At 39.8% G+C, this 15,396-nt stretch overlaps 1 protein-coding gene across 2 annotated transcripts in view; it reads right to left on the reverse strand.

Annotated features, from left to right (window-relative positions):
- Positions 1-15,396, reverse strand: part of INPP5A (inositol polyphosphate-5-phosphatase A) — a 309,623-nt gene that overhangs the window by 35,303 nt on the left and 258,924 nt on the right. For both annotated transcript variants that reach the window (XM_048505609.1, XM_048505610.1), the window contains exon 12: positions 4,050-4,123. In XM_048505609.1, coding sequence (XP_048361566.1) covers positions 4,050-4,123 — 74 coding nt within the window. The remainder of the gene's footprint in view (positions 1-4,049; positions 4,124-15,396) is intronic.

Genomic DNA, 15,396 nt, shown 5'->3' on the forward strand with positions numbered 1-15,396 from the left:
AATTAACAGGACTGCTATGAAGCTGTTGTTCCAAAACCACTAGGAATTCTGAGATGTTTAATATTTTTAATGCACACTTTATATGTGCTATGTTGAAGTCTGTGCTTGGACATACAGGATTAATTAATAGATGCTTTACAGTCAAAATGCAAGAGTCATTTTAGAGAAATGACTTAATTTTGGGTATTCTCCTAGTACTCAAAAGTCAGATCCATAATTATGCAAAGGGTATCGGTATACTTAATTACAGCACCATTTAAATTTTGCTACAGAGTTTCATTTCTTTCAGGGACAAGAAGATTGTGCCTTCCAATTTCTGGTCAATCTACTGATTTCTAAACGTAGGAAAGGTTATCTTTTGGCTTGGTGTAATGTCCTACAATCTGCACTCTTGGAAGGGAGCTACCAGTGTACTGAACCAGGAATGCAAATGCCTTCGTACAAGTGGAGGAGTTGAAACTGTTGGACACATTTTATTATATTGCCCTTTTTATTGCAATCTCAGAGACGATTTTAGTATTCCTGTTCTCTCAAAAATTCCAAGTAGATCAGAGAAATCATGTATTTCCTCCCTTCTCTCAGGCCATGATTCTTGGATCACAGTGGCCAGATTCTGTGTAGATATCATGTCTACCATAGGAGCATATTTGCTTATTTTAATACAATGTAATTTTTAACTTATTTATGTAACTTAATTTTATTTTTTCTGAGAATATATTTATGTTTGTGCTGGTCTCTGTGTGAAATAAATAGTTCACTCATTCACTCATATGTGCTATGCACATGACTTGGCCATGAAATGGAGTAATCAAATAATTTATGTTGTTGTGCAGCTGGGTGTTACATTTTGTGATCTATAACATTGTACTTTGGAAACTAGAAAGTGGAACAATGGAGGGAAAAAAATGAAGATTCTAAAATTACCTGTACTCCAGGAAGGGCTTTTTGGATCTTTATGGATCAGGATTTACAAGTGTATCATGCTTTTATTTGTTTATTTTTGCAGAGCACAGGGGTACAATTTGAGAGATTCTCACTGAAGTATAGAGAGGGAGACTGTGTTATTAGGTTGCACTAATGATCTTCCATTTCTGAACTGCAGATATTTTACAAGGACATCTGACACTTTAATTGCTTATTGGGTGTTGTTTATTGACTATAACATTTCAGTGCTGTTTGCAGAGAATAAGTTCTCATGAGATTATCCTCATTGTTTCATGAAATCAAGGAGCAGAGAACAAAATCGCAGTATCTTCTTTTGCTGAAGACATGATTACACAAAGAAAGAACAAAATGTAAGTTAGGGGTAGTAAGTTTTTTCTTCAATTCGTATAACTAAACATTTGCTAAAGTGAACACCAGCTTGAAATGTGCTCTAATATGGTCTTTGAAATGCCTTACAGACTCTCTCTTTTAATTCAAATGTTAATCTATTAAGCACATAAGCCTCACTTCAGAAGGGTCTGCTAAAGAATCTTTTGTTTGTGGTATCTATAGCTGTATAGCATAGTTTCTGTGAATGAAATCCCTTGGTGGTAGCATTTCTTTTAAGCTTAAAGGGTATTTTGTTTCTACTTCCTTCTCTTTCCAAACATGTATTCTAAAATCTCTTCAACTTTGGATTTTCACACTGTAGATCATTAAATAGTTTCTCTTTTCCCTGAAGATGCAACAAGACAGGGGCCTGGACTCTAAGAACCTCTTGTTTTCTATCATCTCATGTACCATCCCAAAAGTCCACCCTGCTGAGAAGCTTCCAAGAACAATGTGGCATGTAATATGGCGGAGGTGGGGAAGAGCCCACAGCTCAAGTCCACTGTCACTTCTGGGAAGATCTAGGAATCATCAGGAACTCAATAGCAAGAAGTTTTTGGAAGTAAATGAGGCCTTATTTTTCTTTTCAATTTTCTGTCTGCTTCTGCTAAAAGCAGCAATGGCCAATGGAACCTGTTAGCCCTAGTGGAAGCTAAAATGACCCCAGAAGGACCATAAACATTACAGTTATTATCCAAATCCTTCCCTTTAGTCTTCTCCTCCCCAAACTGCAGCTATATTTAACAATTTCACCCAGGGATCAGGACCACTTCTTCATCATCCCTGTATGTAAATTCCTCTTGCCCTTCCCCACTGATTGAAACCATGAATAAAGCTTACATTAGCCTCTGCTTTTGCTATGGTTAACATGAAGCAGCCTTTGAAATCCTGGATAGCATTAACCATTGATAATTTTGGTGTTCATGTGAAGTTTAAGTATGGTTAAAAACAGCAGGGGAAATGAATGCATATATGTGTGTGAGGACTTTCTGCCACAGTATTTTCACCATTTATTTAGGGATCAAGAACGTTACAAATGTACAGATGTTCAGAGATATGCAATATCGTGATCTACTGTCATCACACTAGTTATGTTAGAAACAATATTCCCTTACATACCACTACAGCCATTGGGGTAGATATATAATCTTATCTGGCTGGTGAGACATGATGCGATTATTACAACCTATTGGCTTTCCCCACTCTTTTCCTGCTCGTTTCCAAACTACATCCTACTTTTGTAATGCATACTGAACTGCAATCAAAACTACAAAAAGATCAGAAAAGGCTATTTTTTTATAAGCATAACTTGTATGTCCTTTATTAATGGAGTTCCTACTTTGAATTCCAGTTCAAAAAATGTGTGCTATGGAAGAACAGAAACATCCCAAACAGCATATAAGGTTATTCATAAAGTGCCCTTCTGTCCATATTTGTTGAAAAAAACAAACAGTTTCTTCCACTGGTCAAGTGCCTGATCCAGGGTTAAGCAGCATCACTGTTTTCTCACTGGGAGAGGGACAGCTCCTGTTGCTTGTTGGCACTCTGATAGTCAGTGCCAGGGAAAAAAATGAGTGAGGAAGTGGCATTACATCACTTTTGGGGAAATCTGGAACTGACATCCTGCCTTTCCAAGGACTCATTGGAAGCTACTATCTGGTAATTCTTACAGAGGTGTAAGGTCACAGCTAGGTTTTTCCCCCCTGAAAATGATGTTTTCCTGGAAATGACGCAATGTTGCCCAAAGGCACCTCTCATCATGTTCACATCGCCTGTATTCCTACATCCCTGCAATTTATTCTATCCTGTTCTGTATTTATTCTGTTCTATGGGTGTACCATCTGGACCAGCCCCGTGGAACGAAATGCTGCTTGCCATCAGAAGATTTTTGTGTATTTTTACCATTTATTTTTGTATTTTTACCATTTGAAATTTATAGTTTTATGGCATTGTATATGTTTATATTCTACTGTTTTAATATGCTATTGAACACCACCCAGAGTCCTTCAGGAGTGGGCGGTATATTAAATTGAATAAATAAATAAATGTCAGACAATTGCTGGTGGAACAGCATTCACATCAGGTGTTTAAGATGACATGGTCATTCTGATAATACTAGAATATTCATGCTAGTGATAACACTGAAATGCTATTCCATTCATATCCACATGTGGTTAGCTCTAAACTCTGACTGGGCAATAGTATTTCTCCTTTCTCTCTCCCTTATGTATTATTGTTCCAGAGGTTATTGTTTAATATTTGGTGACGTTAATTTTGTTGTTAAACTCCTTGATAAGAAACCTATTTGAAGTTGAACAAGAATATGTTATTTTAAGCTACTCTGATAATAGTAAATTTTACCGTAAGAACAATCAACAGTATAGTCCTGTATGTTGAGTATCAAAGATGAAAATCTGTACATATTTCATTGTAAGAAGCAGGTAGTATGCCCCAGAACTCCATAATACAAGATTACAGAAAGAAGAGCTGTACGCATTTTTGAAGATTGATAATATCATGGTAACAATAAAAAGGATATGGATATGCTACACGCTTCCATTTGTCAAACAGACATGCTTAAATTCTACTAAAATCTCTGGATTGGGGCCACATAATTTCCCATTATAGTGGTATTACAATGCCTGACATTCTACTCCTAAAACACATTGACTAGACTTCCAAATGTGCTTAAAGCAAGGTTGTTAACTAAATAAACAACTATACGCATATCTTACCTGGGTGGAAATGAAATGTCCAGTTCATATAATTTGTCTTTAAAGACTGACAGCTCTTTGTCAAATTCCAAGAGCTAATGGGAAAAAACAGAAATAACATAAATTTACATTGTTCAAAACTGCGATAATAAATATGTTTTAAGTTCCAATACTTGCACTGCAATAGGTTTTACAATTCTGATTGTGTTATTTTGAATAGTATATTGTGTTATATTAAATTGTATTTTTGGTGGTTTTAATATTTTTGTATGCATTTATTGTGCATTTTTATGGAATGGCAATTTAGAATTTTTTAATAAAAATATGAAAAATTATTCTGGTTGGTAAAGCTTGATTGGGGGACACTAAAATTGTTCATTTCTACAAAACTTAGAAAAAAAACTTGAGAAGGACTGGAAAAAAACCCAGACATTAAAAAAAACACATTTTAGGATGTTCTCAGAATTTGTAAATCTTCATCTTTTGAAGATTAGTTTGGATCTTAAAAAAGCATTAACTATATTTTCTTAGCTAACAGATTAGCCATTTGAAATATGTGTATATAGAGCAAGACGCTAGTCAACTGACAAGATATAAACAGATGGACATTAATTTTCTCTATCGGTTGGCTGGTAAAAAAGTTACAGCATGCATGCAATGCAAGTGTTAAGAACTGATCTTCTGAATTATCTACAATAAACACAAGGATGTGGAGACAAATCACTTTATCCACAAAATACAAGCTATATTTCTTTTCAGTTATTTTGGGGGCAGTCATGGTTAGTGAACAAAATAAGGGACACAAAAAGAATGAAGATGCATGTGTGCGTATACACTCACCCATGCACGTACATACAAAATAGAGTTCTTGAATAGCAATCCAAAGAGAATATCCCCGCCAACATTTAAACACAGTTTATTGCACTAAATAAGTAAATGAGTCCCCAGACAAATCCAGTTCCTTGAAGACACCCAGAAGAAAACTGTGCAGCCTGTCCTTTTTGCGCAAAAGCACAAACCTTTCATAAACGTAAACTTTAGCAGTTTACATTTTTAAACCAAGAGCCATCCTGATCGGCACAAATGGCCACATGTCGGAACCACAACTGGCGTTGAGTGTGACAAGCAAATGAATGTGTTATGCTCCCAACCCACAGTGAAATGCCACTTTCACTTTTGACAAGCATGCCATCAAAACCTGCACTCCTTATATTGCCTGCGTGTTTACTTGCTATTCATTAATCATGTCCCAACTCACAGCTGGCTGATACCATTGTAGGAATGGCAGAGGTTCTGAATGAAATTAGATTGTGTTCTTCTTTCCCCTTCTCTCTGCCATAAATCATTCCTGAAATGTGCAATTAGCAGCTACTTGTACACATTAATTATCTGTGTGAAAAGCAGCTACCTGAACCACCTGCACAACTGATTAGCTACCTCCCTGTGGCCCACCCATTCTGCCTTCAGTCTTGGACTGCAGTGCCTCAGTCATCTAGGTGCATTTTTTGGCTATTGCACATGTGAGAACAGAAGTACAATTCCCTTTTTTCTTGTGTGTGATGCCAGTTTAAAGAGAACTATGTGTTTCCCCAAATGACATACTTTGACCTTCTTTGTTCAAGTTTGAAGTGCAAACTTATAACACTTTGATCATTTTAATACAAGATATCTCCATCCATAAGCAGCAAGAACTATCTGTTTCCACTCAAAGGTTTGTGTACATAACCAATTTGTTCCAATCAGGTGTTATTCAAAAGCCCATGGAATTGGCCCCTGACACGATGCCTTTGAGCTGTGGCCTCTAGTAGAATAGAATAGAATAGAATCTTTATTGGCCAAGTGTGATTGGACACACAAGGAATTTGTCTCCGGTGCATATGCTCTCAGTGTACATAAAAGAAAATACATTTGTCAAGAATCATAAGGTACAGCACTTAATGATTGTCATATAGGTCTAGTAAGCAATCAGGAAACAATCAATAGTAATAAAAACATAAAATGTAAAATCATAAAATAAAATGAAATGTCAGCACAGGCTATAGTCATACAGTCATAATTGGGAGGAGATGGGTAATAGGAATGATGAAAAAAGTAGTGCAGTAATTATATAATAAATATATAATAAATAGTTTGACATTATCGAGGGAATTATTTGTTTAACAGAGTGATGGCATTCGGGAAAAAACTGTTCTTATGTCTAGTTGTCTTGGTGTGCAGTGCTCTGTAGCGACGTTTAGAGGGTAAGAGTTGAAACAGTTTATGTCCAGGATGCGAGGGGTCAGTAAATATTTTCACAGAAGATTTTTGTGTATTTTTACCATTTAGTATGGTGTCTTTGTGCAACATGATACCTATCAGTTTGTTTTCTGATACCCAGATGATCTCTTTCTCAACACAAAGAGTGAATTCTGGCTTTATTCCATTTCACTGGAACTGGAGATGCTTCAGAAGAGTCCAGGTTGGTGGGTGGAAAGTAAAAAAGAAAGCAGGGAAAGTCAAGAATATCAGGGTTGCCAGAAGGAAGAAAAGATGAAATAGTGTGTGTGGGAGGATATAGGGGAAGTGAGATGTCCTCCCTAAAGTCCTTATAGACTTCCCACCATGTATCTAGACCTGGTAGCTGGTATTATACCATTGAGCCTTATCTTTCCTGGGTATAGGTTATCAGGAGGAAGCGAAGGAGGAAAAACTGAAGATAGACAGCAGATAAATATAGGTTTGCTGGTGGTGGGAAGGAAAGAAAGAAACAGGAAAAGGATAGAGGCAAGAGGGACTTCCCATGGAGGGAAAGAGGTAATAGGAGGGAGGGGAAAATGACATCCCTCCCCTCACAAGTCCTTGCAGGTCTCTAGCTTGTACTACTATGTATTCTGCACTCTCCCACTGACATTGATATAGACCAGAAGATGAACAGGAATTACTCAATACATAAGCCACAATACTACAGTTAAAAGATTATGATAGAAACTCCAACACACCCAGAGCACTTTCAGCTAAGGGACTGCCTTGCAACTGTGGATACTTCACCAAGTAATTCAGTAATTCTAAAAACCCACATATTTTCAAATGTGCAGTTTTAAAGCATTACATTGAAATAATTATCTAAACAGCCAGACAAAAGAATAGAGAAAGGAGGGTTATTTGCAAAATATAAAAATGCAAAAGCAAGTATAAGCAAACAATGCTTCATAGAACACAATGGTAAAAATACTCATTGGAAATTCAGAGGCTGAGGAAAGTTAAATGGCTTCATTGTTCTGCTAGATGAATTCAAAATATCTAGAATGTGGACATCCAGTTTGTGGGTTTTCTTATTACAATATTCAGGAACTGACAGAAGGGCCAAGGCTTATAGTGTCAAAAATTATTAGACGCTGAGCTTCCAACCACTTTCCAGTAACAGTCATGTACATTTCTGACATTTTTATGTACTGTGGGTGGTTGCTTGCTTAGTTATGTGTTGTGTATTGCAGATAAGCTATTGACATTGTTGTGACACAGATGACAAATAACAGGAGCACATTTGTGTTGGCAGCTGTTGGAGCCTCCCAAGTTCTTAAGGAGCAATAACGACTTTACAGCTGCTGTGCGAAAAAGCCCTGTGTTCTGGTTTTGTCAAGGTCTCTGAGCGCCAGCTCCTGGAAGGGCACTATATAAAGCTTCCCCCTCCCCCCAATATTTCTACTACCCACTCAAACAGGAATCTAATATTTAATCAAGAAAACAAAATAGCACCTTAGAAACCATACCTGCTTTGTAGGAAAAAAAATCATCCCAGGTTTAATCCATGACATTCTCCAGTTAAAGATCTCAGACTGCACGTGTTGAGAAAGGCCCTTTGCTACTTGAGACTCTGGAAGTATGCAGTCAATCAATATAGACAATACTAAGCTAGGAGGGCCAATGGTTATACTTTATACATACCTTATACAGACTTAGGCAAATTGATGAGCTCATTGAATGGTTAAGAGTAAGCAGTGACACAAAACAAGATGTTATTCAGAATGCTGAATACTCATATAGATCATTGAGCTCCAAAAAGATCGATCCACCACCAAAGATTGGGCAACAAAATGGCAAACAAGATTTAATATAACTAATGCACAGTTATGCACACAACAGCTTATACAAACAAACTCTGGCTCCACTTGGATGAACTCCAACTCCACTTGGACAGAGGTAGTTTGGCACTGCTGGTGTTGTTAGATCTCACCGCAGCATTCGATGTAGTACAGTGGTTCTCAACCCTGTGGGTTGCAACGACCCTTTCACAGGGGTCTCCTAAGACCATCGGAAAAACACATATTTCTGATGGTCTTAGGAACTGAGACACAAATAATTTTATGGTTGAGGGTCATAACAACATGAGGAACTGTATTAAACGGTTGCATCATTAGGAAGGTTGAGAACCACTGATGTAGTAGATCATGACCTTTTGGTCCACCACCTCACCAATATCGGAATACGGGGGTCAGCCTTGTGTTGGCTGGCCTCATTTCTCCGGGACGGGGGACTGCAGGTGACATTGAGGGAGAGAACTCCAGGCATCACCCCATAGTTTGTGGGGTACTGCAGGGGGTGATCCTCTCCCTGATGCTTTTTAACATCTACATGCACCCCCTGGCAAGTCTGGTCTGGAGTTTTGGGTTGCAGTGTCACCAATATGCTGATGACACCCAGCACGTGTTCATGATGGAGGGACGTGTCTCCACGTATTGCCCTGTTAGATCCCTCCGGTCTTCGGAGGAGAACCTGTTAGAGGTTCCTGGTCCAAAACACATCTGGCTGGCCTCTACCAGGCCCAGGGCTTTTACAGCCCTGGTCCCTCTCTGGTGGAATAGGCTCCCAAGAGAGACCAGGGCCCTGCGGGAGTTGCAGAGTTTCCGCAGAGCCTGTAAAATGGACCTGTTCCACCAGGTGTTTGGCCAGCCAGGCAGAGTGTGATCTTACCATCTAGGCCTCTGGTGGGCTCAGCTGGGGGGGAGGAGAGTTATCGCCATCTGTCTGATACGGTTCCTATTATAGTCTTGCTGGTTATTGTTCTTGGTTTTTAACGCTGTTTTAAATTATTATATTAGTATATTTTCATGTCGTTCGCCACCCTGAGTCCTTCGGGGGAGGGTGGCCTATAAGTTTAAAGTATAAATAAATAAAAATAAATAAATACATCCCAAACTTTACTTATATACTAGAGGAGTATGAACTGGCAAACTAGGAACAAGATCTTTGTGCTTATCAGTATAGCGAAATGTCCACTTGATGTGTAGCAGATGGTGAAAAAAAGGACCATGTTTGCGAAAGCACACAAACACATCAGGCCCCTGTTAACAACAAATATTGTGAAACAGTTTTTAAAAGTTAGTATTATGTGTCCTTAGTGGTGGTGGAAAGTGCTGTCAAGTCAAAGCCAAGTCAAAGTCAACCCCAGAGATGTTTTCAAGGCTGGACATGTTCAGAGGTGGTTTGCCATTGCCTGCCTCTGTGTAGAACCCTGTGCTTGATGGTCACTCATTCATGCACTAACTGGGGCAATCCTGCTTAGCTTCTAAGATCTGACCCCACCGGCTAGCCTGAGACATCCAGGTCAACAATATGTTACCATTTTACTTTACCACTAATAATACAGGTTTACATACTGCACATTACTTGCAACTGGAGTGTACAATATTTCTATTGTGGTACAGCAAATGGCTTTCAAGTGAAAATCAATATATTGTTCAATTTAATTTACTCATTATAAAACTCTCCTTAATAAACTATCCCTACAGGTGTTATAATGAGCTGATAGCACTGGGGTAACGTAGAAATGGATTGGGAATGTGAAATTGTGTCATCTGAAAGTAAACCAAAGGAACAAGAGGTTTTTTTTTAAAGAGCAAGGCACACAACACTTAATGTGTTCTAATAAATATTTCTTTCCTTTAGATTTGGGAGCTAGGACCTTGATTTTGCAAAATTTTGTGGGTCGACACTTGTATTGGATGGTGCCTCATGTTCCATCAATGCCAACAATGGATTTTCTTCATAATAAAAAATGCTTACAACAACAGCCTTCGACAATACAACATTTACAACAGCAGCATGGCATAGTGGTTAAGGGTGGCGGACTCTAATCTGGAGAACTAGGTTCTTCAGATTCACCACTGCTCCACATGAAGTCTGCTAGGTGACCTTAAGCTAGTCACAGTTCTCTCTGTATTCTCTCAGTTCTACCTACCTCACTACGTGTCTGCCGTGGGGTGGGGGAAGGGGACTGTAAGCCACTCTGAGACTCCTTAAAGGTAGAGAAAAGTGAGGTATAAAAAAAAAAGTGAGGTATAAAAAAAGTGAGGTATAAAAACTCTTCTTCACTTGTTAGTACAGAGCACCCACTGAGCACTACAGCAGGAATCCTACTGTGATCTAAAAGAAAGTGTGCTCACAGGCTTGGATATTTGGTGTGTATTGCTCGTTTAGTTACGGCCTTTTAAAATGCATTTACAAATACAGAACACTATGTAGCAGTTACCATTAAAAGCTCAAATGTAAACATCTAAGAAGTTAAAAAGGCCCTGACCTGGATGGTCCAAGCTAACCCTATCTTGTCACATCTCAAAAGAAGAAGAAGAGTTTGGATTTATATCCCCCCTTTCTCTCCTGCAGGAGACTCAAAGGGGCTTACAAACTCCTTTCCCTTCTCCCCTCACAACAAACACCCTGTGAGGTAGGTGGGGCTGAGAGAGCTCCGAGAAGCTGTGACTAGCCCAAGGTCACCCAGCTAGCGTGTGTGGGAGTGAACAGGCTAATCTGAATTCCACAGATAAGCCTCCACAGCTCAGGCGACAGAGCTGGGAATCAAACCCGGTTCCTCCAGATTAGATACACGAGCTCTTAACCTCCTACGCCACTGCTAAGCTAAATAGGAATGGCCCTTATTAGTACTTAGATGAAACACCATGGTTGATATGCAGAAGTAGGCAATGGCAAACCACCTCTGTTAGTCTCTCACCTTGAAAACTCTACTAGGTTGCCGTAAGTTGGCTATGACTTGACAGCACTTTATATTCACAAGAAGGAGTAATGCCTCTTCTAAAAAGCGCTGCATGGATTCCAGCCAATATCTCACACACATTTCTTCCATAGTACAGCCCACTCCAGATCACCTTTTGTCCCAGGATCCCCAACATAGTCTTTTTTAGTGTTTAAAGGGGACCTCTTCTTTCTTTGTTACCAGAGAAAACATTGGCTGAATCTGAATCTACAACTCAGGTCTAACATGCTATCCCACTTTCCAGGGGTTCTAAATCTATAGTCCAGGGACACTGCTAGCTTTTCAGATGGTTTTCAAGTCCATTATGACAGTAAAATCAGAAAAGCCACAGACAAACCAGACATTTCTGTAAAGTTTCCACTTTGAGTTGAGCAGGGATTCCACTGTTTAGAATCCTGTTTGGTATATGTTTAAACACAAACACAGCTTGCTTCTTCAGTCATACAAGCAGGTGCGGGGAAAACTTAAAAGAAACATCTAACTGCATGAACGGTTCTTGCACATGCATAGCTGGAAGGAAACAGAGAAAGGCAGAGGCTGCCAGGAGGAGGGAAATAAGAAACAGTACAGGGAGGGGAATTAGGTAGCCTCTGCAAGTCCTTGCAGGTTCCAAGCTTGTTCTTAATGGATCTTGAGCTTGTTTGGAGCTTTTAGCAGGGGAACACAACTATCATGTACCCTTGACTGAAGAATGGTACATTCCTTCTATCTGAGATGTCCTCTTCCACCTAGCACGCAGCTTCAGGAGGGATGCACATGGAGCGGTGAGGGAGGTAAGGGACACCCACCTATCCAGTCAGATCAGCCAAATTAGCCCTGATGATCAATGGGGTGACAGATGTTGCAGCCATATTGCCCTCACATCCAGATGTCCACCACCACCCTCACTGCTCCATGTGCTTCTCTTGTGAAACTGAATGCTCAGTGGAAGAGGACAACCATCTCAGACAGAAAAAGTGTACCACTGACCTTAATTTATTATTTTAATTGAAAGCACTGGAGAGGAACATAACTTTTTCTAAATAAAACTGAATTAAAAAGGAAAAAAAGGGAAAGCTTCTAGGAATAGGAGTTTTTAGCACAACACAGTTCAACAACAACTGGGCTGGAAGACAGTGGCTTGTGGTAGTAGTACACAGGTATATCAGCCAGTCTCTCCCCCATCAGTTGATTCAGCAACAAGTTACAAGGAGCAGCAGTGGCGTAGGAGGTTAAGAGCTCGTGTATCTAATCTGGAGGAACCGGGTTTGATTCTCCGCTCTGCCACCTGAGCTGTGGAGACTTATCTGGGGAATTCAGATTAGCCTGTACACTCCCACACACGCCAGTTGGGTGATCTTGGGATAGTCACAGTTTTTCGGAGCTCTCTCAACCCTACCTCACAGGGTGTTTGTTGTGAGGGGGGAAGGGCAAGGAGATTGTAAGCCCCTTTGAGTCACCTACAGGAGAGAAAGGGAGGATATAAATCCAAACTCCTGCTCCTGCTCCTGCTCCTGCTGCTCCTCCTCCTCCTCCTCCTGCTCCTGCTCCTCCTGCTCCTCCTCCTGGCTGATTATGCATGATGTGCTTGCTGGGGGAGAATGACTGTTGCAGCAAGATTTCTTGTACGGCCTGTTTCCTCAAGCCCCGCTTTCACTTTCCATTTTTTCCAAGGCAAGCAAGAATATTTACTCCAGGACTGCCCCCTTCTTTAGCATCCTGTGGTCCAGGAAATTGCTTTGCCTCTTTCATTTGTTATGTGTGTGTGTGTGTGTGGGGGGGGGGGGATTACTTTTGGAACAGTAATATTGCATAAGTGCAGCTGAAAGGGCTAAGTCAGCAGTCCTGACTACTGGGTGTAATGAGATATGTGCATTTAAGAATCACTTGATGGACATAGTTAAGAGAACCAAGCGTGGAGAGCTCTCTGCGGAAAAACTCCATGGAAAGGAATGAGTGCCTCCTCGTGTGTAGACAGAGAAATGCAAGGAGAACCCTCTATAAGCCCACTGCACAGGGAAGAGTCTAGAGGTAACTGTTTCATATGTAATGAATCTCTATTGTTTGAAGAAAGGAAGACCTAATATAGAAAAGTCTTTCCACTACAGCGCGCCAAGGACAAGCTGTAGGCCTACTAGGGTATTTGTCCGGAATGTAAATGTATCAAATGATTCTATTTGCATTTGAAATTAACAATCTGACCTTTCAAATTGTTGAAGAATGAACATAGTCTGAATAGCTAAACGAGATGCGCAGATATTGCTCGCTTTGTCTCAAAGCAAAATATGTACTCTGAAAAAAAAAAGGATCTGTGCCCATAGGGACAATAGTATAAGCTGCCTTGGCTAAAATCACACAAGTACAAACCCTTTATAACAGGGCAACTTAATTCAGTCATTCGAGTAGAACAACAGCAATTACTCATCAAGACCTACAGACCAAAGTCAGAGCATTGTTAGATCAGGAGGTGATATTAGCAGCATTTATCAAATCCATCTGCAGCAACCACTAGAGAATTCACAGCTGCAGAAGGGAAATGAAGTTTCAGGAAGGGGCGGGGGGAAGCATCAACAATGAGAGATAATCTTGCAAAAAATTATCATAGAGCATTAAAATAGTTGCAAGACAGGCTAGAGAGTTGTTCTGGCATAGTACACAGTCCATGGCAAATATTATTTCTATTATTCAGAATTATAGTGGAAGGGAAATATTCATGGATCAGGGTATTTCATAAACTTGAACTAATTAATGTCCTCAAACAAACAGGAAACAAAATATGCCACTTTCTCTTTGAAGTTGCAAGCGTCACAATGACTGAGTAAAATGGCCCATTGAAATGTCAATGTATGGAAATATAACTTCCCTGATTCTGATACTGCCTATCTGTAATAAGCGATTTTTCTAATACTAGATTATCATTCTCTTTCTTTCTAATACACTGTATATCCAGAGTTAGATAAAACCTTGCACTCAAAGAACCACAACTCAGTTCAGACATTATCTTCTACATGAATTCAGAGTGAGGGGGAAGAATAATGGAATCATAGAGTTGAACGAGACAAGGAGGGCTATTCAGTCCAACCCCCTGCCATGTTGGAACACACAGTCAAAGCACTCTTGACAGTTGACCATCCAGTTTCTGTTTTAAACCATCCAAAGAAGGAGATTCCACCACCCTCTGAGGCAATGTATTCCACTATTGAACAGCCCTTACCATTGGGAAGTTCTTCCTAATGTTTAGGCTGAATATCTTTTCTTAGACAGCTCTTTTCTCGTTTAGGCCCTATAGCTCCCCCATGGAACATTCTGTGATGCAACACAGCAGTTTCAACTATGATACTGCTGATGGGGTCCTGTTCCATCAGCTCCTATTTTTCTTACTTCAAGTCATCCTCCTGTCCTTCCCTCCCTTCTCTTATTCCTCCATAAAATCCCTCTCACGCGATTCCTATTGCTACTTCTAACAACTGCAGTCCTTCGTGCTCTCCATATATTCTCACATCCATGACATGTAGGCACCACTGCCCCTTTCCTTCATCAAATCCACTCCAGCCGTCTTCTGTGACCTCACTGGGCACCAAAGCCAATGGCCAAGGCAGAGAAAGAAAATTAGTCTGTGCTCATTTCTCAAACACAAGCTAAATGGAGTGTACTCGCAGGAAAAAAAAATACAGAAAGTGAAATTTATCGGATATGAAGCTGTCATATGAATGGAAAGGAAAGTTGTTAGACATTAGAGTGGGAAGCAATTTCCCTGGAAGTTTAGGTATACATCTGCACATATTTATTTTTCTATTTGAGAATATACTAAAAGTTAGCATATTAATTTTTACTGTATTCCAAAAGCATGTCATGCCATACACCATAGAAAGAAAACAGAGTTATGGTCAAAGAAATATTGGTTGCATGTCTGAGCTTTTATTAGTTACATTACGTGACACAATTTCCTTCCCAAACAGCTCTAATTTAAGAAGGTGAATATACCAACTGCTTGAAGGTTTCCTCCTCTGAAAAAACTATTTGTGATGTGATGTGATGTGGAGCAACCAGCTCATACCCCTTCTCTTAATTTAGCTCTTATACATCATATTAAAGATGTTATCTGGATGGGGCTGGATGGCTTAGTGGATAAACCTCTGCCTTTTCACCTCTGGGATCAGGGTTCAAGTCAAACCCTGATGAAATGCCTTTGATCGTCCTAATCTAGTTCTTAGTGGACAGTATTCCCATTATGTTTAAAAGGGTCAGAGCCAAGGCCGTTGGGAAGAGTGCATTGTGCTGTATCTTGTCTGTTGATTAATACATTTTCAGTGATGCCAGTTCCTTAACCTTCATGCGCACCCATTCACACACCTGTTC

Source organism: Sphaerodactylus townsendi, linkage group LG08, assembly GCF_021028975.2.
Source record: "Sphaerodactylus townsendi isolate TG3544 linkage group LG08, MPM_Stown_v2.3, whole genome shotgun sequence".
In the NCBI taxonomy this organism is placed as follows: Eukaryota; Metazoa; Chordata; class Lepidosauria; order Squamata; family Sphaerodactylidae; genus Sphaerodactylus; species Sphaerodactylus townsendi.